The sequence below is a fragment of the Papilio xuthus genome, unplaced genomic scaffold (assembly GCF_000836235.2).
Source record: "Papilio xuthus unplaced genomic scaffold, Pxut_1.1 DF828142.1, whole genome shotgun sequence".
In the NCBI taxonomy this organism is placed as follows: domain Eukaryota; kingdom Metazoa; phylum Arthropoda; class Insecta; order Lepidoptera; family Papilionidae; genus Papilio; species Papilio xuthus.
In genome coordinates, this window is record NW_013530507.1 from 4,947,341 (window position 1) to 4,967,164 (window position 19,824).

At 33.4% G+C, this 19,824-nt stretch overlaps 2 protein-coding genes across 2 annotated transcripts; both read right to left on the reverse strand.

The window, feature by feature from the left end:
• Positions 1-40: 40 nt before the first annotated feature.
• Positions 41-12,767, reverse strand: Dhc62B (Dynein heavy chain at 62B). The gene is made up of 2 exons (XM_013307579.1): positions 12,507-12,767; positions 41-12,174 (listed from the first exon to the last, which is right to left on the reverse strand). The coding sequence occupies exons 1-2, from the start codon at positions 12,639-12,641 to the stop codon at positions 508-510; spliced, it is 11,802 nt and encodes a 3,933-aa protein (XP_013163033.1). The 5' UTR covers positions 12,642-12,767; the 3' UTR covers positions 41-507.
• A 2,728-nt stretch (positions 12,768-15,495) lies between these two features.
• LOC106114106 (vacuolar membrane protein YPL162C) lies at positions 15,496-19,027 on the reverse strand. Its single transcript, XM_013307195.1, has 6 exons — positions 18,699-19,027; positions 18,240-18,384; positions 17,511-17,632; positions 16,895-17,094; positions 16,339-16,413; positions 15,496-15,836 (listed from the first exon to the last, which is right to left on the reverse strand). Exons 1-6 carry the CDS (start codon positions 18,820-18,822, stop codon positions 15,747-15,749), a joined length of 756 nt encoding a protein of 251 aa, XP_013162649.1. The 5' UTR covers positions 18,823-19,027; the 3' UTR covers positions 15,496-15,746.
• Between the last annotated feature and the right edge of the window lie 797 nt (positions 19,028-19,824).

Below are 19,824 nucleotides of genomic sequence, written 5' to 3' on the forward strand. Positions count from 1 at the left end.
TAAAATGTTTAATGAATAAAAATAAAACACGGAATATTGTTTCATTTTAAAGGGCAATGCCCCGGATTAATTAATTTTATTATTAAACTAAAACACAATACAGTTAACAGTACAATGCAATAAATATGAGTTATAATGAGACGCAAAAATATGATCTTTTTCATAATATTTCAAAAAAGTTTAAAAGTTGACATAAAAATAATCACTGCATGATCGAGCTTTAACCTACGGATTTTACAGGATGAAGACCGATAGTTATTATCGTGTTTACATTCCTATTATTGTCAGAATGCAAATTTACAGTTTTAAATATCAAAATATGCGTATGTTACCACTCAAAAGTTTTATAACACATACTGACTTATGGGAAAGTTCGCTAGTAATATTTTAAAGGATTATTAATTGAATTTTGAAATATCATTAATACAACCTGTGAATATCGATAATCTAATTCTATGCTAACAAAGAAACAATGGCAATGTTACCTCTCATCACCAAGTTCACTATCTAATTATCTAGCTGTAAAATTAAGGCTACACTTCTTTGAATCCAATGAGAGGATGGTTTATCCGATGGCAAATAAAAAGCCAATACAAAATTAGAAGAATGACCTGTTGTGGCTAAAACCCCCTTTCTCTCTAACGTCTTGTACAAGGGACATTTGTATCGCGTCCCTTCCACAAACTCAGTTTTAAGTTTAGGAAATAACCATATGACGGGCATTGTGTCGTGCAATATTTTAGGATATTGTTCAGCCACGACGTGTTCGTTGCGATCCCAGCGGCCGCCGTCGACAAAGATACCCTCAACGTAAACTCCCCATTCTGCGGGAGTCGTTTCGTAATCGACTTTGCGAACTTCAAAATCAAATATCAACAAATCAATTGGTATTTTTTTCGCTCTTGCGTAATTTTGGATTGAGCCAGTCAGAAAAGCTTGAGTAAAGAAAAACCCTGAGAGCCAAAAAGTAGGTGGCTTACCGTTTTCATACCATTTTTGTAACATTGACAAGCGTTCGACTAAATCGAGAACGTAACTCGGTAGGGGTTTCAAGCTTGGGTACGATAGTTTAGACCAATTCTCAGGTATTCTACCCAGCAGCATTGCATTAGCCATCATATCTAAAGCCGGCGACATAACAATAAGACCTTTCACAGCTTTCTGCAAATCTAAAAGAGATCTGATGACTTCATTAAGCAGTTTGTTAAATCTTTCCATTTCTTGAATAAGGACAGTGTTCATCGATTCATTGTAATCGACTGGGTATTTTTTTTGAGACATCTCAGTATCGAATGTCGAGGGAAGTTTAGACAAAATTTCTGATGCCATTTGAACAAGTATGACTTCAGTATTTCCGCCCTCCGCGCCGCTACCTCCGCCTTCGACAAGGACTAGTGTCGATGTGAGCTCCAAAGAAATAGAATAATCCCTCGTTATTCCTGCATTCATATGTAAGCCGAATACTTCTGGCGGCGGAGACACAGGGACGGTTTCGATATGCTTGAGGTAGTCTTGATATTCACACCTGCGAGGTAACCCGTACTGGGGTCCAATGTCACAAAACAAATAGTTAGGATCACTTACTACACCTGGATTAACATAATTATTTAATATGGTAACTATTAACCTTCGATCCCAATCGTCAGTTACTCTTCCGCCATAGTTGCATTCCCCGGTCAAATATTTTATAGCTACGTATTGTATTTCTTCATACTGATTTAAAAACATTTGTAGTTGCATTACCGATATTTGAAAATCGGAATCATTAAAACCGTATTGAATATTCCAACCCAAGGGGCCGAATTTTTTTCTTTCTTGAACCACAGCATGAAAAAAGCTTATACCGTAAAGGAGCTTGCTGAAAGGTTTATCTTTATCAGGACATCCTTCGAAAAATTCTTGTTCTTTTAATGGTTCAGACATATATGATCTAAATAAATTATGCTGTAGCCCAGTAGGTGCTTCATTGGTCATTTTGACAGCTACTTGGAGGACGGATTGAGGGAATTTGTCAGATGGATAGCTAGTGAGCCATAATCTAAAACTTAAGTCAGTATTTGTCAAGTCAAAATTTTCAACAATTTTTTCAAGTACTGGAAGCCAAGAAACAGCTAAATGACAATTTTGCAAACAAACCCAACCTCCTTCTAATTGCGCCTTTTCTATCATAGCTCTGGCAATAGGTCCTTGACCTTGGCCTAAAGAAATTGAATTGAATCGATGTGAAAAGCCCATCTTCTCACAATATTTTATTAGAGCTCCCATGGGATCTGAACCGGGAGATAATATAAAAATTAAAGGGGCTAAGCAATTTGAATCGCCAAATGATTTTCCAATATCAAATGGTGGAGGAGTAATATATTTTCGACCCATTTGCTTTTCTACAAATTCAGAAATCGCGATGGTTAGTTTATCAGGTCTTAATATACGAATAATTAATAACTTTTGAAAGGCGGATAACTTTTCTTCCCATCCCAGCGGCAGTGGCTTATTATGGGGTTCCAGTTCATCGTAAACTTCTTTCCATTTACTTGGAGAGTCAACAAAACTTTTTTGAAATCCTTTATAGATAGTCAAATCATTTATTCGACATATTTCATCCCAACCTTTATCGGGTATCCAATCAACTGGCTTCTTTAATGGATTTTCAACGGCAATACCTCCAGTTATGAGGAAAATATATTCCTCATGACTCATTTCGCCAGTGGATAACATCATTTTAGAGCACATTATAAATGAAAACATAAGTTTATCTTTATCAAATAGGGATCGGCATACATTGCTGTACAAATTGTAAGTGAATGTTTCTTTTAAAAACTTTAATCTTTTATCTAAGTCTTTAGATTTGTTAGCATTCTCAATAGATAATATATACAAATTAATAAACCAGGTAAGCGAATATTGATACATTGGATCAACATTAGGTAATTCAGTAACACAATAGTACAGAACGGCTGAGTGTGACGCGATTGGTCTATAACCTAATCTAAACTTTTCAATTATTTCTTCAGTTTCTAAGCTAGCTTCTTGTTTTTTCATAATATCGACAGCTAAAAGTTTAGATGAGTCTAGAACTTCAATTGCCGTTTCGTCTTCTAAAATATCACCTTTAGTTTCTTGTAATGTTCGTAATATGTCATCCTCGACCTGTTTAAGTGCCGTACGATTTGCAGCACCTTGTACAATCAATTGTTCACGTTTTTCTTGTAAATCAGGGCGTTCTTTAGCTACAACTATTCCAAGCAGTTGATCTTCTAAACCTTCTTTTGTCAAAGCAAAGTTTATCAAAGTGACTTTATTGAATACTTCGGGTAGGTAATGCGGATTTCTTAATTTAGTTGTCATGTAAAGTCTAAAATGTGGATGATACTCAATAACGTTGTCTCCTAGTGCAATAAATTCCTTTCCACCTTGCATATAAGTGTTTTTCATTAAAATAGGATCTAACGGAGCTTCTACATCTTCTAGAACACATTCTATCAAGGCAGGCTTTCCGTATTCCAAGCAAGTTTCGATAACTTTCATATAATTACCATCTGTGAATTTCATTATTTGTAAATCGTTAGGTTTCTCCATTGTTTTGATCCATTTATTTGCTTGACCTTGTGGATCGACTAACAGACTCCATCGCATCGAATTATCTAAAATTACACCGTTATCAACGGAAAAAGAATCCCTCGGTAAACCCGCAATACACCAATTTTGTATTTTAATATCAGATCCCAATACATCTTTTAATAAATAAGTTGGAGAATGTGGCATATCCAAATCTATAATTAGTTTTCTCCATTCATCGGTAACTTTTAACCTTACTGGTAATGTAAATGGTGCAAGATAGGCTATGATCCCACATGATACTAAAATATCTCCTGCAAGATTATCGAATAACGTTTGTAGGTTTGCAGCAGCTGCTGTCCAGCGAACTTTCTCACCTCCCAGACCACCAATAAGTTTTTCAGCGCGATATAATTTATCAATACATAGTTGAACTTCATCTTCCAAAGCTTTTTTCTTAATATTAGCTTCTTCCAATGCTTCATTCAACTCGGCTAGTCTAGCTTCTAAACGAGCTACTGTTGCTTTCTTTTCTTCCAATATCGCCATTGTCTCGGCAAATTCTTTTTCAGCCGCTTCTAATTTTGCCTTTTTCGGTGCTACCACTTTTGCGACCGCATCGTACATATCCATAGCAATTATCCATTTACAAAGTCCTTCTGCAGCAGTGGATGCCTTGGCTATTATGTGAGGTTTAAAATCTTTATGGGATAAATATTCTTTTCTAATTTTTTGCATTGTTGCGATAGGAATATTATCTTTGTCAAAATTTTTCAAGGAATCTAAGAAGCCCATATCACCTAATATACGTTTACTGGGACCCCAATAATCTAGCATTTTCTTTCCTGGATTGTCAGGATCGGGTATTTTATCAGGAGGTATACCCTTCATTACACACACTGCCGCCATCACCAACTTAACTGTCGCCGGTGGATTTTTCATTGATTTAACAATGGTTATATCTGCAGGCTTTAATGTGTTCAATGCAGCAATAGCGTCTTCCAAAATTGGCAATGCAAGCGCTAAGTCAGCTTCACAATCTTTTTTCAATTCTTCTGCAGCGGCCGCTTGTACATTGGCAACTTTTTGGTCCTCTCTTACTTGTGCTGCGGCTTTATCAGCTATGGCGGTTTCTACTTCTATCTCTTGCATCATTTTAGCTGATTTTGCAGCCATCACCATAAGCTGCGGCTTTAATGCATTTAAATCATGTTGCATGATTGAAACTGCTTCCGCAGCTTGACCTAATTTATCTAAACCATTAGTGTACCTCAACTTTGCCGCTTTTAGTTCGCGTTGCTTCCTGTTGGTAAGTGTCGTAAATGATTTAATCAAATTCAGATAAGAGGCAGATGTTACATAAGTCTTTCTACCAAACTGATTAAAGAAGTCGGCGGATATAACACGTGCATCCACATGGAATTGCTTACATATAATAACGGCAGTTGCTTTTATCTTATCGGACACATTAACTTTGACCATATAGAAATTGGCAACCATTTCCAAAGCGTCTTCAGGCCAACTGTCATACCAATCGATAGTACAGCAATTCACTAATGAGGGATATAGTCTTAATCTGGTTTTAAAAGCATTCCCTATCGGACTGAAGCATAAGACAATATGTAACTTGACTTTACAACGTGCTACAAAGAAAGCTAAAATTTGTAAAGGGCTTATATCAAGATTTCTATTACCTCCTTGCGCTGCTAAACGTACTAATTCGAGTATTTCTTGTTTTTCATCTAAACCATATAAATTAGGAACTTCGCCCGAATTAAGTAAACTATCCATGTTCTGTATGAAGACTTCTTCTTTTATTTGACTCTCAGTAAATAGGAACGTAGTATCTTTATTAAGACCCCCAGATTCACGTAACACTAATTTAATATCATCTTGCCAATCTTTGACGCTATAAGACTTTGTAATCTCTGGTTGAAAAACTGTCTGTCCTAAAATGGTGCCAGCTAAACGTGTCAGGGATTGGCGACCAGAACCACCTACTCCTACTAATAATGCATTGCCTGAAGGCATTGAAAGTAGTCTGCAAAGTTTCGATAAATGTTCTAAAGCGTAGTCGAATAAAACGATTGTCATTTTAGCTTTATGCATAGCATTGTACTCCGCTAGCATTGTCGTTGCAACATTTAAAATTGACTCCCTTGATGGAATTTCTTCATATCGTCTCTCACCTTCAAGACTATCGGTATCCAAAAAGCAGCCAAACATCATGCTTTTTATACTTTCTTGTGTAACTTCGCCTTTGTCAGTTGCATATATGTCTAAAGCAGATTCAAAGTTTTCTTTCATGAAATCACGAGTTGAATTTTTTAACAAGTTAAAAAACCAAGTGCGATCCGTTTCATCCACCAATCGGTCATAAAACACGCGCATTATTTCATGAACCCAAACTCGCGTAAAAGTTTTTTTGTTATCAGCTGATTCTTTTCTAAGTAATGCACAACCTTGAATAACTCTGGAGAAATCTCTCAAATTGAATATGTAATGCGATTTTGCTGGCGTTGGCCTGAGACCTTCGGCTGCTTGTTCATATATGTTCATAGTGGCCGCTATTATGTTAACAATTGTTGGTTGGGTGTCCTGACCAAATCCATTTCGTCTCCATCCCAATTGTAATAAAGTAGTAAAAATTTTAGTCATACTTTCTTTTGAAAATTCATTTATGGAGTAAATATTATAGTGACGTAACATTCTCGGATAAATTAATTGACGACTTCCTCCTACAGGGCCAATAGCACCATAGAAAAAGGTATCATGAATATATAAATTTTCAGTGGTTCTTAAATCATACCAATGCTTTTGATCGAAATACAACCTTAATAATTCTATAGCTGGTTGCGCACCATACACTTCTTTAGCAGGCATGTTCATGTCATCAATAAATATAATTGCTTTTTTACCTTTTGTAGGTCCATAGTTATTCTTTCTTCTTTTGACCAATTTTGATATAACTAATTCTTGGGTTTGATTAGCACTAGTTGTCGTTGTAAATGTTATAAATCCTGGAGTATACTTTTCCATATCTAATTCGTTCATCAAAAAATTTTGGACATAAAAACTTTTTCCTGTACCAGTTGGTCCTATTAGCAATAACGGTTGAGCAAATTTAGTGTGAAGTCTAAGAAGTGAAATATATTTCTCCGTCTCCAATGTAGGTATTACCGTTTGCAGCAGATTTATTTGTTCTTTTACCTGAACAGTTTTCAAAGTATCTGGCCAATATTTCCAACAACCTTTGCCTTTGTACTGGTAGTAATGGTCAACTAACTTGCCTTCTGTTGGTATGGAGACATCAATTCTGTCTATTTCTTGTGGGACACCCTTTTCGCCTCTAAAATATTCTTTAACAAGATCGTCGTATTTATCACGTGAGTCGCTGTTTAATATTCCACCAACGCCCCAAACTAAGGCAGCCATGAAAGAAGCTATAAACCAAGTTCTCGTATGTCTTGTATCTTCTTCACCTTCAATTGCGTTGTCCATAAGCATTTCTATAAGCCGTAGGGTACTGATTACTAAGTTTACTTCACCAGCCTTTACGAGCTGGTTACAGTCTCTTCGTACGTATAAAACTAATGGGTCAAATAACCATTCGCACATGTTAAAAATGTAATCTTCGTTCTCCTCAAGCCAAATAGGATTTAAGGTGTTTAACCACGATTTGTAAAAAGGCATAAAACCAAAGGATGAAGATTCCATGTATATCATACCACATCTCGATACAGTGGCAGGAGACGCCTGCGAAAGATCCATTACTTCAAATATCATAGACATCACACTAGACATTGCGATTACCTCACCTGATGTAAGGCATAGTTTCTTATTATCGTCCAAAACTGTATTCATGTTTTCAATCCATACCGCATCAACGGGACCATCAAAAACTATCCATTTTCTTACCGGCGTGTCTTCGGACGCAAAGTCTCGAAACATAGTCGCAACGATACCGTCGGTCCATTCATACGATATAGGGTCAAATGCGCCGTAAAGTTGACCCATTGTTACAGCTTTTGGGTTGAGTACTTTATAAGTACAATGACATCCACCAGGTTGATTCTTGTCTTCCATGAGAGACAAAGCCTCTGATAATATTTTTAAGGTCATCGATTTACCAGAAAATGGATCACCAACCAACATAAATCCATGTCTGACAATCATCATTTCATAAGTCTGTATAACTTTAATCAAGAAACACTCCATAGGTTGAAGGTTGTTAACTTCACATCTTTCTTTACATGCATTTAAAAAGTTTTCATAATCTGGTTTGGGCAAAGTTACGCCTGGAAATAAATCAGATATAATACCTTCGAATAATGGAACATCAAATGATAAAAATTTCGGTAAATTTACATCTATAATAGATCGTAAAAGAAGAATCTTTTCACTTTCGTTTGGAAAACTTCTTTTTAAATTCCCGGCAGCAGATAATACAGTTTTAACTGCCCGCATTCCGTAGTCGTAGTGATTTTGAGAAGATAGCTGTTCAGAGCAAAGACGATAAGTTGTAACAATTTTAACAGAAAGACTTCGAGCATCTATAAACCCAAAAGAATACAATGATATTTCTCCAATCATGGCATAATCGGGTACCATCATTGCAACTGTTCGAAATAGCACTTTAAGATTATCTGGTAGTTCAGATCGACCTGCATACCCAGGATTCATTGTAATACATACATAGCACGCTGGATTTAACTTTAAAGTAGTTCCTTCGAATTCAAATTCTTCTAAATGCTGTCTTACGGCTTGAACAATACACAGAATCTGTTGAGCTATTACAGATAAGACTTCCACTTCAATGCGGTTGAATTCGTCGAAGCAAACCCAAGCACCGCACGATGCTAAGCCTTTAAAAAACTTACCCATAGCCTTGTAATCTAACCCATCTGAGCAGTTGAATACAACGCACTGTACAGCTAATGCTTTCGCTAAGTCTTTGGTAGTTTCAGTTTTGCCTGTACCGGCTGGACCTTCGGGGGCACCATTTAAGTGTAAGTAGTAAGCTCCTATTAGAGTCCGATAGCATCGATCAGTCAGAGGGGTTATAACTAAGCGATCAGAATTTCCTAAGTATTCATAAGCGTACGCTACGACTGCATTTATTATTTTTACTGCAACTTTTTCTTCTTCCCAATAGTATCGCAGCTGGGCCAACCATTGAAAATCTGTCACTTCAATCACATTTTTTCCGATTAGGTCTAATATGACATCTTTTGCATGGACGTCAATAACAATGAGTGCTTTAACAGTTATACTGTTTAATTTTGTCAAATCTGGACGACGTATGACACCAACGGTTTCATTAAGTTGTTTTGTTAAACTAGTATGAAAATTTTCAAGTTCACTCAGTTTATGTGTATTTAAACATTCAGTGACGTCAATAGCCCAATATATTTGCGATATAGCGAGTACCACCATGCCTTCCCAGGATAAAATCCAATCAACACGTCCCATGGTTGGATAGTCATAATAGGATAATTCCGTTTCGGATTTCACCGCTCTGAGCATTTGATCTTCAACTTGTACAAGCCATTTTTCAACAGATCCTCTTGCAGCTGCTACGTTAATAATTTCAAGAAGTTCTACTTGTTCACCTTCCATTGATATCATGGCACTTATATTAAATTCTGGATCAAATACCAGTCTGTTTATACCTTCAAAACACTTTTTCAAGTGCGGCTGAACTTTTAAAGGATTTTTTGTTTCTGAAAGTATCTCTAACATCTCGTCATTAGACAAAAAGAAAAACCTCGGAAAGTATAAGCGTTTCTTTTCTAAATAGTCATTCACGCCGTCGTTAATTTTCTCTAACAAAGCTGATGCAGTTTTGAATGATTCTAATACTCCAATACCACCAGCAATTTCTAAAACGTGAGGATCTTTGTCGACGCTACCCATATATCTGCGATAAATGTTATTTACCTCGACAAACATGACTCCTTCTTCAGGCATTTGAGCAACAATATCTTTAGATGAAAATATTGGCAATAAATACAACCACTGACTTTGTACCTTGCCCCATTCATCAATAGTTGCATTTACTCTGACAATTTTTTCGTACCATGCTTTAACTTGAGCTTCGAAAGGTTTAACAAATGCGGATCCTCGCATTCCAATCGTCTTAACGATATGATCATCCAAAACACTTTGAACATCATCTAGGCCTGAAAGAATAAATATTCCAGTATCCTTATATGGACTTGTTTTAAAACAAATGTCCACCCATTCAGCCATCATTTTATTCAAATTTGTTATCAAAGCTAATTCTTTAGTAGCAGCGACACTAATGATTTCATATTGATCAATATCGTCCCATAAATTAAAGTTGATAATCTTTCTTAATGTTGTGCCAGCAGTCGGTGTTAAATCAAAGCCAGCTATGATTGACATATCATCCCAATGTCTTTGTTCTAATGCAGGGTTACACATTATATGCGCCATTTGTACATTCGGGCGCCATTCTTTGAGCTCAGCAATAGCTTGTGCACAAAGCTTCATCGGAGCTGGCATATTATTAACGTCAGGATCGTCAACCAAACCTTGAAATCGCTTTTCGACGCCTTCAGCAATTTGTTGCTTTATTTTGTTCCTATAATTTTTTGAAAGTTTTAAAAATTCTTTGTAATAGAAATCATGATCTTGGTCTATTTGTAAATGGTCCATAAATTCAAATGGGCCATCCATCCACGTGTAGTAGCTGCGCTTCCATCGATGTACCAGATGAACCAAGTTATAAAATGGAATTATTAAATCTTTTAGCTCTTCCAAGTCAGGATAACTAGTATTGGGAAATTTAAATGTAGTCTCTTCATTATTAATCCAAATTACTAGTTTATCGCAATCTGCTAAGCGATGTGCAAGTTTACGTAAATACTCTAAATATTCCAGCGTATGATTAACGTCGTCCATGCTGTCTAAAAGTTCTATGTAAGGTGTTATTTCTATAACCTCTTTATTAAGAAATGCTATCTTCTTTTGTAAATTTTCTTCCATATCTGCTTTGAATGTTTCATATGCAGCAGCATTTCTATCAAAAATAGGTTTTATTGCAGTGAGCCAGTTCACTGTACGAGTGTTCGAGTCGACGTGCTCCTTTGTTAAAGAAGTCATTTCTAAAAGGTTTGATATGATATTGATTTGTTTCATTATTCTCTCTTTTAAAGCTTCGACCAACACAGTCTTGGCATAAAGAATATATACACCCTGTTCTATTAATTCAGCGGCATTTTTGGGTTCCTTTAAAGCTTTTTCAGCAATTTGTTCAAATTCTGCACATATGCTGTCATTTTCATTCATATGAGCTTTAACCAACCCATCGATAATATCGTTTATAAATTCATTAGCTTTTAGTTTTAAACCAGTAACCATTTCTAATTGGCCTACTACAGCACAATTAAAATATTCATTTTCAAGGGTAGCAGTAATATTAGAGTCGATTGTTTGGAAATACTTGATCTTGTTGCGAGCGTGTTCAAAATCATCTGTTTCATTTATGAATTGAAGTAAGGCGGCCTTTGCGGGTTGACCATAAAGCATATCGTACTTCTTCCTTAATTCATCTAGATACGCAAACAATGGTAAATATACTTCCTCCAGTCGTGCTTGTAGTCGCTGGTGGCCGTTTTTGCGCAACCACTCATTGTACACAACAGGCAGAGCGTCATTCAAATATGGAATTCTAAGATATTCCTCTATAGGCATAAGTCTTTGTGCAATGTTAGAAATAGCATCAGCAATATTGTGATAAACTTTAAAAAGAGTATTAAGTGTAGGCTGATAATAAAATTCTCCATCGAAACATAACTCTAAACGTAAAATAGGAACACATTCAGGATCATCAAGGTCATCTATTATAGCATTAATCGAATGACGCATCAGTTCTTGTATTTGAATCGATATCATTTTTGTAGCGCAACTAACAAATTCTGGAATCTTCTTCGGGCGCATATTTTTTAAACATCTAGGATTTTTCATCCATTTAATTAATACATTATACCACGTACTTGAGACAAGATAGTCAGCACGTTTAATTTCCTCCATTATTTTCATCTCGAACTCTTCTAAATGTATTGCCCCTTTCATACGGTAATTCTTTAGTTTGATTATACAATGCGGGAACATTTTTTCGGCTGATTGAAGTATAAGCCTTACAAATGGATGTAAGCTTAACGCTTCAGTTTGTATTTTCTTTCTATGTTTTAACATTTTTTCGTAGTGTTCAGTTTTGCCTTTAAATTTAAAATATGGTTCTCGATACCGCTCCCGAGAAACGCCAGGCACGTCACGAATGATAGTTTTAACTGCAAATTCATGTAATTTTTTATCCCATTCAATTTTGCTTTCATTAATCAGGTCTTCGGTAAGAGCGGGGAAAGCATTGCGCAGTTTGGAAGGTATCAGGCTTCTAATCTTCCTTTCCCATGACTTGAGCATCGGCGGTGGTTTAATGTTTTTAGCACATTCTCGTAACGCGGCAATGTGTCGGTCCTCGGATATCTCAAGGAAGTCTCTCTCCCGGCGCTGCACGGGCGGACGAGCGATCTTAACTTTCTGCTCGGTAGCTTTCGCTTCCAATAATTTGCGAAACTTTGCTTGCTTGTCCTAAAAGGGAAAAACGCCGATATATTTTGTCTAAACGGATACTCAATAAATCTACATAATTGTACAAATATTTTTAAGAGATCACAAAAATCAAAAAAGTGTACATGGAAAGTATGTGCCAAATATGCCTCGCGTTTGCGCTAGTTTTGGCTATGAACCCAAGATATATTTCAATTCAAGCTTAGCACAAGAAACATCATCTAAGTTAATTTAATTATATATAAAACCTAAAAACTAGCGCTAAACGACGATCCCAGCCGATGATCGTTACATATTTTAGTTGTGGCAGAACGTTTCCCCTATATTTAAATAAATATCAAGAAAAGCAGTACCTTAATTCGATTGTAAGGTGGTAAAGGTGTAAAAGGTAAGTTGTCCATCATGTGTACATCTGGTATCGGGGGCAAGGGCGGCACTCGGCAACCGTTCTTCGTCTGCAAAAGCTTTCGTAGATCTCTTTCCTCCATTTTTGTCTTCTATACAATAAACACTGCAAATAACAAAATCTTCACCAGGGTCACGTATTAAACGTATAAACTAAATCCATATTATTTAAGTATGAAATCCTTCCTTGGTGTAGAAATATAAAATGATCAAACAAAAACTGTTGTCACGGTAACTTATTGTCTATCGATTTGTAAATAAAAATTCAATCTGTCATAATATATTGCTGGCTGACAACGAACATGATAAAAAAATAAAAATACTTACGCCATTGAACCATACGTAGTAGGCAGAATACGAAATTGTATTGTACGCGGCCATGAAATATTTTTTATAAGTAAAGTCGACCAAAATTTTTATTCTTAACAAGTAATAATCAAACTATTGAGTTGCCGGAAAAATAAATTAAGTTTATATGGAAGCATAACACATATTGGCGGAGAAATTCAAAGATAGTAAAGTCAACCAACCCGAAATAGACCAGCATGGTTGACTATGACCTAGTCACCCTGACTTAGGGTAGGCTCTGAGCCCATCATTGGTAACATATAGTGAGCTGATGATAATAAATTTTGGAAATTAAATTATAAGTCAATATTGGTCAGTTTGAGGTAATTGTGTTAGGTTTATGGCTAAATAAAATATATAGAATAAAAAAAATAGTTTTCAATGAAACTCGTTGCATTGTCATTGTAATGCATATGAAGGTTATATATTTTATTTTTAAATAAAAGACAAATAAAACATAAGATGTGGCCTGTATTCGCACAAACATTACCAATGTATATTTTACATAACATTTGCTTAATTAAATATTTACAATACATGTAAATGATATTAGCTTCTCGTAACACGACACTGCGCCATACTTCTTGAGTCAGATCGATTGAAATTCGATGATAATAAGATCTAATTATTCAGGACACAAAGTAGAATCACATTAACACTACAATACAAGTAGACTGAAATGTATAGCAGATTCTTGACTGTGTATATGTATGGTACTTACCGCAAAAATCAGCGAAGTTATAGTTATTTTTAAAGTTTAAGTAACAACTCTGAGTATGAAAGTTAATTTTGATGTCACTTTATGCTCTTTTATTATTGTCGTCAATACGATCGATAAGCGATTATATTTATTGATACGTGTGAATTCTCGCAAATGCGGTAGTTTTTGTCGACAAAATTGATTTCTACTTTAGTGTCTTGAATTTATTTTTACTTTTGAATGACTTATAATTATGGCAGGATATACATTTATTTATGATTTCGAGAATGAAATTAATTTACTTAAGAATTTTCATCAAAATTTTTAACTACAATTTTTTTTTTGCTGTTAGCCTCATATAAAATAAATAAAACAGTATAATACGGTTAAATTACAAATGTATCACTTTTTACTTATGATACAGTCAGTAAAAAAATTTAGTATTATTTTACATGTAAATATATTTCTATATAAATTGTATGATATTTTAACATTTGTCCCATTTAATAAATCTTACGTTTAACACGTTGTTAGAGAGTAAAAAAAAAATTAAGTAATTTTTTATTTCAGTAAACACAAACTCATTATATAGCATATAGAAATATTTAAGAAAAATATTTCAAAAAAAGTTATTTGAAAATGATATGAAAAAGACAGTTGCAATTCTTTAGATTTGTAAATTTTTAATAAAGACAACTTCATTGAAATCATTATTTTCGACATTAAGAGTTAGTTAGAATTATTTAGTGCTTATAAAAAAACAATATCACATAGTATAAGGAATGTAAAGTTTATAAATTTTTTTGGTATTTTTCGTAATAAAGAACGAGACAAAATATTTTTTTTTTACATAAAATACCGGGGATTTCATTTTATGTTTCCTGATTACCACAGATACACTTAAAATAATAAATGAGTGTTTTCAATACACGCGGAAAGAATTTTCTACTACTTATCATTTCACACTGCCGAAACATCTGTACCAAAAAATATAACCTATTCAGTTTATGAGGATAATAGCTTTGAAGTATTTAAAAGAAAGATTAAGCAGTTTGGTTATTTAGTTTTCCATATATGTATATTATTAAGTTTTTCCATCTGTCAAATAAGCCTACGACATTGTGATGAACCGATTTACAAGGAGATATCTTCATTTTCAACGTTATTTGGATTTGGATTATTTTTTTGCACTTTTACACTCAGTCTTTATTCGATGTTACACTTTTATCAAAACAAATGGCACTCTAATGGACATGCATTGAACACTTACTAAAGTAAGTACACGCCATTTAGGAACAATACCAAGTACCCACATTAAAAAAAATTAAACATATTATAAAAATATTTTATGTATTAAACCTATATAAAGCAGTGGCCCATTTGTACATAATTATGCTTATATACATTGTCTAGCATAAAACGAGTATGCATTTTGAATATAAGATCTAATTTTCATTTAGCCTCTGGCCGTGAGATGTCGCTCTACACGCGTTTTGTATTTCCACAGGCGCTTAGTGGAAATGGTCGCTTAGTTCTTTAATAGCATAGCCAAATAACACAATTAAAAAGAAACCCATATTACTTATTACCCTAACGATTATATGCTTATACAAAAATAAACATACCAATTTGGGTATTTGATTATCCAGTAACAACATCTTAGCACAAGATTACAGATTAAAAATAACACTTACAGCTCTTAATATAACAGTATTTTATTATTATACATAATAATATAATCTTTGATATAGGACCTATAAAGAGCCACTAACTTGCCTTAATCTTTATAAAAAAAAACTGGAATTACTTCACGTAAAATATTTAACTTAACCAAATTCGATTTGAAAAAAATTATAGAGAAGAATAAAATCGAAAATTGTTTTTGTTTAAATTTAATTCAGATCCCTTTACGATATGTTTAGTAAGTTTAAAAAATATACATATAAAATGCGTATTCGAACAAATCTAGTACAAATTTTTCACAAAATTAATAATCGAGTATCAATAGTAGTATCAATACCCAAATGTATTAAAAAAAAGCAAAAACCTTATGCAAAAAGTAAAGGCAAGTCAGTAATTTCGAGTTCATAAGGTAGGAGATTGCCAATTAAGCCCTGAACACATTGGGCTTGTTGTTGGGTCATACATCAGCACGAAGCAGTCTCTCATCTGCTGATTGCTCCTCGTCTTCTGATCCTGATTTCTCTTTCTTTATTGATTGATATCGTACCTGTTTAAATATGTACCGTTTAAGATTGCCCCGAATTATATTGACCATAAAAAAAGTCGAGAATATTTGAAAAATTTATTTCAAATAAATTTAATTGAAAGTCATAACTGATATTCAAATTTAATATAAATAAAGTTAATTTGTAACGACATTATTTATCGCTAATAATTAACAGTAGCATAAAAATAACATGAAATATGTTCATAATAAAATAAAATTGGTGCAACTCATTAGTACAATATGTCTATCTCACTCTATTTCTATTTTTATTTCTATCTCACTCACTCTCTTTCTTTGGGGAAAAGAGATAGCAATAGTTTTCGAATACAACTGTCTCTCAATTTGAAATTTAGCAATACAAAGGACTGACTAAGAATAGGTGTCTTTGTGTCGTAATAAAATGGCTTCAGTAAATTCTAATAGAATTTATCTAAGTTTATCTGAGAACAGGTCAAGGAGTTGAAACTTGTTAACATAATTATATATGATAATAGTTACATACCTTAGTCTTTATCTTGGAACTCACTCCTCTCGGATGATACATTAGGAAATTATCCGTAACCCAGAATATTAAAATCTGTAAAAAAAAAAGTAGGCATTATATATACAACAAATTTAGTGTTATTTTTTATTTATTTACAACTAAATATATAAAATTATTACATGTTGCCCGCCACTCTGAATAAGAAAAACTAAATTAGTAGCCTATTTGTTCTTCCAGAGTACTTCTACATCTATGCGAAATTTCAACAAGGTCAGTCTAACCGTTTTGAAGCTATCTTCTAACAAACATCTATCCATCCTTTCATCTATTTAAATTTTCACATTTATAATATTAGTATTACAATTTATACTAACTTGTTTAAATGCTTTTACATATAAGATAAAAAAAGTTATATGATCATGAAGCGATTCCATAACGAACTTAAAAAATGTATGGAACTGACGCGCTTTTTTTTTAACTTATGTACTATGTCTAACCTCGGGGATGTAACATATACATATATGACTTTTATATGTTGTTCTAACTTCGTTGTGTACAACAAATAAAAACTTACATTGACAAAGAATGGAATGATGAGCATAACAACAGCGAGCTCCAAACGTGGATCGGAGACTGGCGAGAGTCGAAGTGTTGAGAGTACGGCCACCACGGGCGGCAGTCGAAGTACTAAAGCTAGTACGGATTTGGCAAATGTCGCCAATGCTGCGTATAGAATACACTGGCATATCCAAGCTGCACACATTGGGGGTTTGCCTGGCAAGAACAATAATAAATTTAAAAATGAAAAAATAACTTCTTTTTAATCTAAACCAGTGGTTCCCAAACTTATTTTGTCTACTGCCCACTTTGAGAATAAATTTTTTTTTAGCGGCCCCATATTTTCACATATTTAAAAACCACTATAACTTCAAATTAAATTAATTAATTATTGTGACTATGTATATTAATAGAGAATTCTAAACGAAACTTTTACTATAACCCGCAACTTGAGACCTGCAGCGCCCACAAGGGGGTGTTATCGCCCACTTTGGAAAAGACTGATCTAAACTAAGGGTGCTTGCTTAATGAGTCTGAACACAGGAGTACAAGAAAGAATGAAACAGAGTCTCAATCACAGTCATGGAGTAACTGATCACTAGTACATACAATTAAGATAATTATTTACTCACCATATTCTCCAAAATTAATTAGCGGAATATCATAAGTCCTGGCACAATACTGAGCCAATCTTATTCCAGCCCATATTATAAGTAAACCTAATGTTGAGTCCAACATAAAGTTTACTATATACCTGTAAGGATAAAATATTTTATACAATTGATTACTTATGTAAAATGGATAAACTGGATATGGATATATTATACATATCAGTTTAATGCAAGTAAATAAAGTTAAGAATTATTAATTTATACATATTTATAAAATTAGTGTCTGTGTGTAATATCAAATAAAACCTTATATTTGTAAACATGATGTATAATTATAACTGATAATTAAAATCGAATTTTAAAAATTTTTGCCTGTTTTTAATCCTGTGCTAACTAAGTTGTAGGCGATTTCAAGTGTTACACAAAAGTTATTAATATTTGCACATTATTTATGCATGACAAAATATTCAAAGTTCAATGAAGGATAAATTCAACAAAACATCTGATCATCAAATGTGGATTATAATTTTATTTTAAGTTTGTAATATTATATTGTACTAATATCTTAATAAAATTATTAATAAAAAAGTTTCTATAGATGGACAATTTTATAGATGTTTCTTACTATACAATCTTGGAACAGTTGAACGTTTCTACATGAAATTAGAAAAAGGATTGTAGTCGATAATTTCACATGACCAAATTCTTGGGCAATAGTTTTTTTTACTTCATTTTGTATTGTATTCTTACCATGTGCATGGATTTCCTGTAAGGTGCGGTGACAACCACACATTAGCTGCATGTATGATGAGGGCACCTAAACCTTGCTTTGATGTATCATAAAACCAAATCAACCAAGGTCTTCTAGCATAGCGTGGCTCACAGAATCTTTTACCTACAAAAACATAATTTATTAACAACACAAAATCAATGTGATGAAAACACATATTATTCAAGTTTACTAACAAAAGTCTTTGTATTTTACAGATAATGGTTAATGTAGTTTAGGTCTTTTCAAATAAAGTTAAAAGTTTTTTGAAATAACTGTATAATGTTAATTTCAGCCAATTTACATTACTAAATACATTTTTAAAGCACTCTAAAGTATTTGAATCAAGAAAATTGAGCAAAGTTAGGAGTTCAAGATTTTGACATTGGCAATATATTGAACTTCGCAACAAGTAAAGGACAAAAGTGTCGCAATCTTACCAATTAAGCATGTAAAAGCCAAAACAGCAAGCAAAAACTGCATAAACCATCCATAGGTATCTGTTAGTGCGTCTTTAGAGCAATGAAGCTCCGACCAATAAATATAATCGGAACTGTTATTCATTTTTAATTTATTATTAAAATTTCGATGTAAAAAATCAGGATATTTTTACACAACTAGAAAATTACACATATTTACACCAACTACTAAGAACTTCACATAAAAATATGTACGGTACAAATTAAATGAACGGCATTTTCTTTAACTCCCGAATTATAAAAATTGTAAATTCGCAATTTAATTTTAACAGCTGACATTGACATTTGAAGTTTGGACATTTGACAAACATTAACACATTATTTGTGCTTATAATTTGAGCAAGGCATGAACCCTCCACTTTTCTCCGTACGGCAGAAAATATATAGGAAATAAATAAATAAATAGTAGTTGTGTTTTGATTTAGGCAAATTTTTAATTCTATGTAATATACGAATTTTACTCGCAGCTTATTTAAAACTTACCGTTTTTCTCTAAAAAAAAATACATTTAGATACTACTACTTTTTGTTTAATTTTTTAAACGTTTGACCGCCGTGCCAATAAAAGAGTATGTTTTATCTTTTAATATGCATAACTGCTTCAGGTATAATTATTTTCAAGTTTTTTTTTCAAGCATTTCAAATTCTTATTTTTGGTATCGTCTGCATACAGCGTTCGATAAAAGGATTGACATATGTTTAAGCTAAAATTTTATTGAAACGTATTACGTTATTAAGTATTTATGATCAGCTCCTTAAAGTCCATCTTAAGACCCATCACCAAATCCAACAAAGCTTCTTATTAGGAATTAGCAGTAATCTTTTTGTTTTAATATACATTTAATTTTAAAGGGATTTCCATTTCACATGGGGTTTTAAGTATCTAAACTCCAAAATCTATTTGTTAATGTGTAATAAAAATGTACTTATATTTTGGGAATTAAATTTAATACCTTTATGCTCATGAACTTCTCAAAAATAATTTTATTGTTATTTTAAAATTATTTTTAGGGCAATTTAATTATAACTTTCAACATTCAAAATTACCAAAAAAAACATTGTTTTTCGTGCATTCTTTTTGGTACCTT

What these genes read in the sequence shown, in the direction of transcription:
- Dhc62B (XM_013307579.1), bottom strand. Translation starts at nt 12,641, where the DNA reads ATGGAGGAAAGAGATCTACGAAAGCTTTTGCAGACGAAGAACGGTTGC. An exon ending in CACCTTACAATCGAATTAAG is followed by an intron (nt 12,175 to 12,506) that starts GTACTGCTTTTC and finishes TTTCCCTTTTAG; the next exon opens with GACAAGCAAGCAAAGTTTCG.
- LOC106114106 (XM_013307195.1), bottom strand. Translation starts at nt 18,822, where the DNA reads ATGAATAACAGTTCCGATTATATTTATTGGTCGGAGCTTCATTGCTCT. An exon ending in ACAGGAAATCCATGCACATG is followed by an intron (nt 17,633 to 18,239) that starts GTAAGAATACAA and finishes TTATCCTTACAG; the next exon opens with GTATATAGTAAACTTTATGT. An exon ending in TCATTCCATTCTTTGTCAAT is followed by an intron (nt 16,414 to 16,894) that starts GTAAGTTTTTAT and finishes TTTTTTTTACAG; the next exon opens with ATTTTAATATTCTGGGTTAC.